This window comes from Histoplasma capsulatum, genomic scaffold (genome assembly GCF_000149585.1).
Source record: "Histoplasma capsulatum NAm1 scaffold_2 genomic scaffold, whole genome shotgun sequence".
NCBI lineage: Eukaryota > Fungi > Ascomycota > Eurotiomycetes > Onygenales > Ajellomycetaceae > Histoplasma > Histoplasma mississippiense.
Genome location: NW_001813981.1, coordinates 2,763,707 through 2,773,541, shown reverse-complemented (window position 1 = coordinate 2,773,541; position 9,835 = coordinate 2,763,707). Strand labels below are relative to the sequence as shown.

Here is a 9,835-nt window from a genome sequence, read left to right as displayed (position 1 = left end):
GGCGACGTGAAAACCACGTTGATGATATGTTACAGAAAGGCCACTGCCATTTAGGATAACAGGGGGGCAAATTAGGAGTAGCGGATTTCTAGAGCGGCAGGAATATCTGGCAACATATCGCAAATAGATATCTAAAATTATTGTTAGCAAATGATTAAAAGACAATATCTAAATCGTTGAACCAGGGATATTTTTTAAACGGGAGAGAGTATGACTGATACTTGAGAAGGACTGTCTTGCTTGTTTCTTAGACTCTGCTTATACCGCGCTGGAACACGAATAGCCACAGCTCCTCCAAAGAATAAGAAACTAGCTTATAAGAACAGGTTTTCTCACAGTTTTCTCCACTCAATGGAGAGTAAGCTACCAACCCCGAATGTACATAAGACGATTCCTGGCAAGGATAATGCAGATAACAGCTTGGAGAATGGATTCAAAAGATGCCGATTGACCTGAAGATCAGTAAAAGAAGGACGAGTAGAAAGATAAGCCAGTCGTCCCGGAGATCAGCCATCAGTTGTCCAAAAGACAGGCTTGACAAAAGGAGCTCCATGGAGCGGGAATAAATTATGATAGCTAGCTACGTGTAAGAAATATCAAAGTAAAGACGTACGTGGGATCAATAACATAAAATCAGCCATGAACCGCGGGCGGGAAACTTTTTGATGGGCGATGATGAAAAACAATAGCAATAATCTTATAGAGCTTTTAGGATGAAAATATCGTCATACACCTTCCGATAAAGTTTATAGACCGTACCGAACGCGAAAGTATAAATGCATTCGTATAAAGCAAGGTGCCAGGGTTTTGGTAAAGATGAGAAGAGAATCATTAATGAGTATTGCAGTTGTAATTATATGGTATTTTTTCTTATCTAGATTGGTGTAAGTAGATGGTAACACAATATTTTCAAGATTATGTTCACACAGTTGATACTATTCTTATTGACTACAAGCCAACTTGGAAGTGTTGTAGTTGCTATATTCATTGTCACTGAGCAGTTAGTTATGGAATTACCTAGTTGATATTGCTCCTGATGTATAAATTGAACCTTGTTTGATATTAGAACATGATAGAATAGTGAAAATTATAACTACACTGTAGAGCTCTGATTATCTGCTAGTATCTCTCCATTTCTATTTCTTACTTAAAAGAAATAAAATCTCAAGTGATTACAAAAGAATAACTTCTGGATAAGAAATCTCACCTATCAAAATAAATGCTAACTTTTGGCAGTGAATTCAGCGGAGATTTTAACCTGCTTAACTCTGATGTTCCCACATGATGACTGCTGCTGATACAACTAGACTGGTTGCTGGGACCATGAATTACACATTTGATTTGATTTGATTTGATCCCAGTCCATTTCTTGATGTGATTTTAAATGAGATCAGAATCAGAATGAAAGTGTAAAGTGATTAAAATTATTAAAACATGAGTGAAATGAAACTAATAAATCTTAATATTTCATGTAAAATGACTGACTATGAAAAATAAGAACATGATCTGAGATTGATCATGATTTGAATTGAAATTTAATCACATTCTGATGATTATATAATACATCAATCTGATGATATAATTGATGAAGATATTATCACTATCAATTTATTTATCTATCACTGTCAATCTGCTTACCGCAGTGAATCTATTGCTGCCAATCTATCTATTATTACTAGTTCAAAATAGAACTATAGCATAAATACACTAAACTTTTTTTTATAGATAACAATTTTTGATAACGCTCATAGCATTATATAAGATAAATCATATCTCATTTGATTTCATTTTATAAAATAAAATTAAATGAAATCAGATTCAGTATAAAAGGTGTACTTTTAAACTGACTATGTGATCATATATAGAACTGAGATTAAATTTTTCTTCAATTTCATTATCAAATACCTTAGTTCTGATTCTATATAATGTTTATCAAATTAATCACTTTACACTGTTTATGTTATAAATTTAATTTCAGATCATGTTTTTCTTATAAATTACTCCATATAACGATGTGACGGTTGGCCGGAGGCTGCAAATGGCATGGCTGTTTTCGCCGCTGCTTTCGGCCTCCCGCTAACCGCCCAACCTCGATCATCACGTGAATCTATCCCCACGGCCGCGACCCTTCCCTCCACGCGTGGCCACGATTTTAGAAGTGCGTTTTCGTGGCTTCCAGTCACCCTCGCTCACCCTCGCTCACCCACTGCCCTTCCTTTGGGAGGGGAGGGGAGCCGTTTTTGACCCTTCACTCTGTCGGATTTGGCTCCCTCCCCAGATCATGGATCGTGTTGTTCTCTCTGCCTCCAGTCCCCGTCACTCTCACCATGCCGCCTGCGGCTCCCATCCCTCCCCTCCTTCGCAGCACTACCGGGCCAGTTCTATCCAGGAAAACGTCTAAGTCTTTCATTACTTGTTCCTGTCCCTCTCTCCTGTCGGCTCTCTCCTTGGGCCGTCTTGATCATGGCGCCTCTCTCTTGTTTGGCCGGGCCTGACAAGCAGAGCAGGAGCAAGACGGATGTCAGGTCTGCTCTGGATACCCTCTCCACGCTGGATGCCATCTTTTCAGACAGTGGGTATGAAAGTGGCTCCGTCAGCGACGATGAAGACGACGACGACGGCCAGCTCCCCCCCGAACACTACCTGGCCTTAGCAGAGAGCCTTGATATCGCTCAGCTTCGACAGAAGCGGTACAGCCCCAGAACCCAGGAAAAACTCGATGAGACCCGTGGTTACTGGGAGAGGTAGGCAGTGGCTCATTTGACCATTAGACTGTGTTATAAGCTCACCAGTGTCGCTGGGCAGGTATTGTCGGCATATCAAGGCTAACGCGGAGCGGCAATGGGATCGGATTTCTAATTCAGAGGAGACGGTTCGCTTCCTGTATGCATTCTTTAGCTGGCGGTGTGATATCCGTCGTGGCAAGAACAATCGATACTGTCCGGGCATTAAGCGCAAAAGCTCACTGGAGACATTTTGGAAGTGGTGGCACCTTGTCCTCAAACAGGAAACGGCATCGGGACTCAGCAAAGATACAATTGTCAAGGTGGAGGATGTGAGCACCTATACTCTCTCTCCTCGGATCGCTTAACCAGAAGCACCACTAATCTCTTGCAGGTTGTTGCACAGGTGGCCACAGAAAAAGAGCTGGCTCTTGTTGGGCGGCCAAAGAAGAACATGTATATTGAAGATGTTGCTGAGTTCGCTCAAGTCGTTCTCACCACCACTGAGATGACATTTGTCTGCGGTTGGCAGCGCATTCAAATGCTTCTCTTCTTGCAGCTTGCTGCCATCACCGCCAGCCGTCCCTCGGCGATCCTCCATCTTCGGTATCGAGATGTCGTGTTAACCCTGATTCGAGTTCCAGACGGCGGACGCCCCCGATTGTTCATATTCTTAAAACCAGAATTTACTAAAAGATTTCTCGGAGATAAGGCACCGTATGTGTTTCTGATCCTCGCGGCATGGCCCGGTTGACTGACAGAATTGATAGGAACGAGTTTAAGATTCCGGAAATCATCTTTGACCCGACCCTGGTTCTCAGCCCGCATATCTGCCTGCTGACTCTGCTCTTTCACATTGGAGGATTCAAGTCAATTTCAACAAGTGGACCAGTGTTGGATTGCGCAGAGAAACTCTACAGCGCCAAAGTGCTGGATGGCAAGGGACAGCAGCCGCTACTACTAAAGGATGAATTACTGGATAAGTTTGTGTTTTGCCAGACGGAGCCAACATCCACCGGATTTAAAATTTGCTTGGATCAGAGGATGACTCCATCCATGGTGAGTTCCCGGATGCGCCGAGCCGGTGAGATCACGGGCTTTGAGGAGGTCGCCCACCCGTACAACCTCCGATATGCTGGAGCTAAGGCATTTAACAACAGCGGTAAGTAGCCCTCCGTTTTCTTCATGTTGCAGTCATGTCGGAGGGCTAACGATGAACAGAGGAAGTTACGGAAGCTCTTCAGAACGTCATGCTCCAGCACGCGGATATTCGCACCTTCGTCAAGCATTATCAGGTGGACGTCGACGTTGACGCGCAGGGAATAGTCCGGAAAACAGGCTCCCAAACAGCATTGGTGCAATTTGCCTGCTCGATGAGTGCATCCATCGACCCCAACCGACCGTATAAGCTCTCTCCAGAAGAATCACGGTCCCTCAATTACCTTCCAGTTGTCCGTGGCCGTCAGGATACTGTCCAGAAGCGCAAGCGGGAATGGGAGGATCGTGAAGCCGAGTTAGAACGTGCCAACAGGGTATGCAAGACTTCTCTAGGGCACCTTGACGACAGAGTACTCGCCGAGTCCGACCCTGAGGTGCTGGAGAGACTGGAAGTTTTCCGTGATCGGACAGCAGAAGCAAAGTCGGAGCACAACAAGGCTACCTGTGAGTTGCGCAACGAGAAGCAGCGGCAGCGGAACCGACAGATCCGTGAGAACCTTGAGCGCTATAAGAATGAGCAGCCTGTGATTGACCTTGAGCGACAACTGGCCGGGAAGCTGGTGGATACCAAAGTCATGGACACTTTCGAGCACGAGGCCTTCATGCCTCCCGAGCACTTAATGTTTGTTGACTGCGTGCTGACCATGCCGGGCGCTAATCTTGAAGCGGAATATCAGCGGAGGATCAACACAATCAACGCAGGAGTTGCATTCTGTGGCGTGGAGGAAGGGCGGCCCTCGCGCCGGCCCACGCAGACCCGTGGCCGGCCCACGGTCGATGATGACCCTTGTCCTCCGACCAAGCGGCAGAGGTGCTCGGTGAAGGATAACACTGAGGTCCTCTTGCACCAAGCAATGGAGTCTGTGCAGGCCAAGTCTACAGCTGAACAGCCTCAGACCTGCTTTCGGCCTCGCGTTTGCTTTCTCTGTGTTGGGAATCCTAGTTGCGCGCTGGAGGACCGCATTATGAAATACGCAACATCCGGATCACTTACAAGGCACTTTCTACGAAGACATATCAACCCTCCATGGCCGGCCACTGGGGTTGAGTGCAATGTTTGTGAGGGGAAGGTGCTCCCGGCCAAATCTGCTCTTCTAAGTCATGCAGAGGAGGCCCATGGAACTGTTGTGCGGGGTCGCGCTCGGGAGAAACTGGCGTTGGAATATCAACGGAGCCTAGAGAACTAGTTTTGTACAATAGAGATATATATATATATAATAAAAGGAGTTGCGGTTCTCACAAATTATGTCCATCCTCACTCTTACTCAAATGCATGCTATATCAAAACACAAACAAAAAGCAAGTCACGCTACAATACGCTATCAACATGTACACTGAATCTGCATTAGTTTATAATGTCTGGGTTATTTTCCGCATCTTGAAGTGTTTTCAATCATCTTCCACCGTCCGCCGTCTGGAAAGACAAGGCGCCGTAACCGGTTAACGCAAGGGATCAGGGATTGATAGTATGGGGTGAATCACAATTCCTCACGTCCTAATCTGCCTTTCCGTTTCCCTTTTGCATTTGATAAAGGATAACTAATGTGTAGCCCTTTTTGACTTTGGGAATTATTTCTTTGCTTCATCTTCACAGCAATACCCGCAGATCAGCATTTGCTCTACTTTGAATATAATTATTTTGAATTAATGGATATGTTTTACAGCGCTGAATCAAGCTAAGACAATGTTTTCTATTCAACAATTTTAATTTTGCTTGCACTGCCCTTCACTCCTACAATGTGAATTACTCTCTATTGCCCTCCATAGCCTGCTATCGTGAGTAGAAGGATGGGAGTTTTCGATGCAACTGTGGCAGAACCACTGTGACCTCTTCCGAACCAGTCTCTGGTTCCTCGATCTTTTCGAGTTAATGGGATTTAAAAAGTCACTAGCTTTCACACAGCCCAAGAAAATTTCCACCATCCGACGCCAACAGATATTGACGCGCATATTATGATTTCTCAAATATTCCAACTCCCGGGGCCATTATTCTGCGCAGCCAGCATGCCCAGGTACCAAAGTGCGAGCATGACCGTTAGCTGCTCGTTTCCGGGGTTTCCCCGTGCGTTCCACGGAATCGGTTGAGCAAGATCAAGATTGCCGACATCGTCTCGGCGCCTTACGGGGACTAACTCCAGGTCTGTAATGATATAGCCATACCGGGCATGATGTTGCTTCATATAAAAATTGAGCTGCGAGAGAACCTGGCGACATTCTCGACGGCCTGCTGGCAGGAGGCTGTTTCGCAAATTGCTAGTCCATTTCCATGATGGCTTTACCTCGCCAGGTGCGCGATTCCAACTCGTTGTAGCCGGGATCGTCTCGTCAAAGAATGCTGCATCGGGCTTGTAGTTGTCCATGATCCTGGCACCTTCACCTTCGTCGTAGGATACTCTCGTAAGCCCTTGGAGGCCTTGGTGTTGGTTTCCGATCTGGTCAAACGTTGCCCGTAGAGCATGTCTGATTCGGTTTTTGAATTGTGTCACAATAAGAGCTCTGAGTTGATTCTCCGAACTGACAATCGGACCCGGCGAAGTAATTGGCTCACTCGGAAGGGAGGTATTGTCGAGCAGCTGGCGATAGCGGTTCGTAATATGCTGCAGAGTAAACTCTGGCCAGGCATTTAGAGAGTGAATATCTTCCCAGCTGTAGGCAGTATTTGTCGTATTTGGACCAGGATTGGGCGGGGCGTTGATCCGCACGTGTGGAGGGCCGTTCTGCAAGAAAGCAGCAAGAGTAACTGCGTTGGCCATCCAGAAAACGACAGTCAACCGAAGGCGTTTCTCGAAGCCCTAAATGAGAATTGCTTGTGCTAATGCATTGATGGAGCGTCAAGCTGCAGTTTGCCCTCCGTTGACGAAGACAGTGGGTGTACTTATATACGAGAAAGGCATGACAAGGATCCATTGTCCGCTGCGAAAGGCGAAATACGTTTGTGAAGTAATAGTGGATGCCGTGAGTGTCATCGCCAGTATCCCTCCAGGATCTATTCGTTGAGGTTTGTTCGCTGTCATTATTGAAAACAGGTGAGTCATGTCTTTAGATTCAAGTATAGCCAATGGCGGTGATAGGAGCCCATTCCCCGGTTAGGCAACTGAAGCGCGGCGCAGGTGCGGATGGTATCGCAAGGAAAAATGTGGGTCCGGGGAATTCTGCATTTTGTGGCGAAAAGTCCACCGTACAAACGCGAGGAGGTCGACGAGCACCCTTTAAATTGAACTACGCAACTACCACGAGAACTGACTGAGAGATCCTTCAGATCCCTTTAACCGTCAACAAAGAAGCAGCAGACCTTATACACCATTCACCTCACTCGTCCACACATGATGAAACTCAACAAGGTTTGTCCGCAGAACGTGGTTTTCCATCGGGAGCTGCACCGCAACGACTACGCCGCGGTCTTCTTGGTATCAGTTCAGGGATTTGAATGTGTTATGAAAGTGGTGAGCACCTATCTTGATAGATGTTGTCTAAGAGAGCTGACCGAGAGCCGGCAAATAGCACCATGATCATCCCGGACACGGGCGTATCCATGAACGTGAAGCTACTGCCTACCGACGACTCCAGGCGCATGGCGTGACTGAAAAGGGCTATGTGCCTCGATTCTATGGAAGCATCGAAAAGCTTGAACCCGAACTTTGGCAGCCAAATCTAAATATGTTTATAAATGACACAGAGCTCCCAAGTGCGATATTTATCGAATATATTCCCGACATGCGTCAATTGCATCTTGACACCTTTTCCAAAGATCGTATGGCTAGATTTGTCCAGGCCATCAAAGCTATTACTGCTGCACTGGTCATGCATAATGATCTGAAAGCAAGAAATTTCATGGTCGCTCCTGGAGAAAGGGTGGTATTGTTGGATTTCGATCGGGCCAGGACATACGACAAAAACACCATAACTGCGGAGCAGCAAGAATGGCTCCGGGAGGATGTGCAGATTGTGCAGGACCTTGGGCGTCTACTCGTAGGTCTCATTTACCTGGCAAATGTCACCATAGATATACCCGACTCACTTATGGATTCTAGGAAATGGATGTGGCTGAGGGCCGCTTGAACCATTCCTACATCTACTTTTGCACCTAAATCCGAGACGGGTTGCTCTCCCGGACGCATTCATACAGCAGGAGGATGTTTTTTTTTTTTTTTTTTTTTTTTTTTCAGCTCGTCGACAAGGACGACGAAATTTTTTTTTTTCTGCAGTCCTCAAACGGTCGGATAAGGGGAAAGCCCAGCTGAGGAGCCAGTTTGCTCCCATGATATGGGAGCAGTATTCAGCCCAGGCTGAGAGGTTATTTTTCCTGCTAAAGAGCGAGCAGTCATCAATGGAAAGGCTAATGAGGAGGAAGAGTTCCTGGGTCAAAATATGTGATCCGTTGTGGAAGCTTGGCTATGCTAGAAAGTAACATTTATCTAGTTATATAACTGAGCGAGGGGAATTATTAAGGGCTCAAATAGAGGTGGGCAACCAATCATTCGGGAGGAGAAACTGTCTGACAGCAAGCCCATTGGGGTTAACGTTTTGTGGCTAGAGGTTGGCAGTATCGTCACGTGATGGGCTTGACATCAAATGGTTTTGGGCAGGCCACTTGACGGGTGGCCATGCATATCGTGGAACCAGCGTGCGCAAAACTGCGATAAGCCGCCATCGAATATCTAGACATGGTTAAAAGTGACCGCTCCTCCAACGGGGAAAATGCATGTAGCTTGACCCATATGCTCAGCCACTTTTCATTTGCTACCGTTGCCCCTAATTATCCTTATCATGGCGCTCGAAGTATTGAAGCTTTTAAATTTTCATCACGATGCAAACGCAATCGTTTTCTTTGAAAAAGAATGTTTGACACTGTAAATGTTTATTCAGATGGTGTTGAAGCGACGCATTGCCTGATTGATATATACAGGCCATTTTTCTCTCGCTGCTCTCCACCGCCTATCTACTTTGGATTTATCCCACGTAAAATAACTGCACTTCCCCTGTATATCTTGGGATTTGTATTCCTTGAACTCCTGGTTCTGAGCCTTGACTTCACAACGCGGATCCTTAACGGATCTTAGCGATGCGGGATATCCCGAATACCAATAAGGTTAGGCAAATTATCGTGGTCAGGTTAGCTGTCTGCATCGCTATTTTCGTCTTTTCCTTGGCACTCCTTGTTTAGATTTCTTTTCGTTCGGCCGCAAATTTCCTAAGTCATCATTCCGCGAAGTAGGAAGAGGCTCACACTCCTCTTCTAATTGAGATGTAAAGCTCGAGCCCAGGCCAACAGCTCCAATTTCCTGAGAAAGCCCAGTAGTCGCTTCCGAGAGGCTCTGTTCAGACTGCTGTAGTTCCTCAGGCTTAAATTCTGGTAACTCGTCAATTGCCGCGCATAGTCTTGTGACTTTGACCAACCCCAAAAGGGAAGCTGCCCTGGTGCAGGTTATGGATTCCCTCTGTGCATGACAGCCTTGTTTATCATCAATTCGGACATCTAGTAGACTTATTACCCGCTGTATCACCTTGAACAACGGAGCCAACTCTCGGCTTCTTGGCGTGTGTACTAAGAATCTGAGACTCTCCTCTCCCTTCTTCGGTTGTATTTGCGAAGCTCCATTGGGTGTCTTGATACTCTGTTTGGTCAGACAATGTCGATAGATCAGAGTCGTCTAAGGTAAGAGCTGCCTCGGAAGCCGTCTGGGACTGAGAGGTTGAATGAAGAAGCTGAGATTGAGCCTTTGAGTGCGTTTCATTTGCTGCCCTAATAAATTCGTCCCTCTTTTCCTTTGCCCAGTCCCGAGCATTTCGGTATGCGGATGCTCCCTGCCGAAAGGTTACCGGGTCACTGGTCATCGACCAGCCCTAAGCTGGGTCATAATATACTCAGGGCGACGGCCTGGGCCTTCGGGCTC

At 46.4% G+C, this 9,835-nt stretch overlaps 4 protein-coding genes across 4 annotated transcripts in view; 2 read left to right on the top strand and 2 right to left on the bottom strand.

Annotated features, from left to right (window-relative positions):
- Window positions 1–2,463: 2,463 nt before the first annotated feature.
- HCAG_02892 (conserved hypothetical protein) lies at window positions 2,464–5,128 on the top strand (the record flags this gene model as incomplete). Its single annotated transcript, XM_001542671.1, has 5 exons — window positions 2,464–2,744; window positions 2,806–3,055; window positions 3,118–3,440; window positions 3,494–3,885; window positions 3,945–5,128. The coding sequence occupies 5 exons, from the start codon at window positions 2,464–2,466 to the stop codon at window positions 5,126–5,128; spliced, it is 2,430 nt and encodes an 809-aa protein (XP_001542721.1).
- A 774-nt stretch (window positions 5,129–5,902) lies between these two features.
- HCAG_02891 (predicted protein) lies at window positions 5,903–6,694 on the bottom strand (the record flags this gene model as incomplete). The annotated part of the gene is made up of 1 exon (XM_001542670.1): window positions 5,903–6,694. The coding sequence occupies one exon, from the start codon at window positions 6,692–6,694 to the stop codon at window positions 5,903–5,905; it is 792 nt and encodes a 263-aa protein (XP_001542720.1).
- Window positions 6,695–7,075: 381 nt separating this feature from the next.
- Window positions 7,076–8,000, top strand: HCAG_02890 (predicted protein; the record flags this gene model as incomplete). The annotated part of the gene is made up of 3 exons (XM_001542669.1): window positions 7,076–7,135; window positions 7,223–7,384; window positions 7,443–8,000. 3 exons carry the CDS (start codon window positions 7,076–7,078, stop codon window positions 7,998–8,000), a joined length of 780 nt encoding a protein of 259 aa, XP_001542719.1.
- Window positions 8,001–8,509: 509 nt separating this feature from the next.
- HCAG_02889 (predicted protein) overlaps window positions 8,510–9,835 on the bottom strand; it is a gene marked incomplete at both ends in the record, with an annotated part of 2,125 nt that continues 799 nt past the window's right edge. Inside the window, 4 exons of the mRNA XM_001542668.1 lie at window positions 8,510–8,599; window positions 8,846–8,996; window positions 9,171–9,417; window positions 9,446–9,785. Coding sequence (XP_001542718.1) covers window positions 8,510–8,599; window positions 8,846–8,996; window positions 9,171–9,417; window positions 9,446–9,785 — 828 coding nt within the window. The remainder of the gene's footprint in view (window positions 8,600–8,845; window positions 8,997–9,170; window positions 9,418–9,445; window positions 9,786–9,835) is intronic.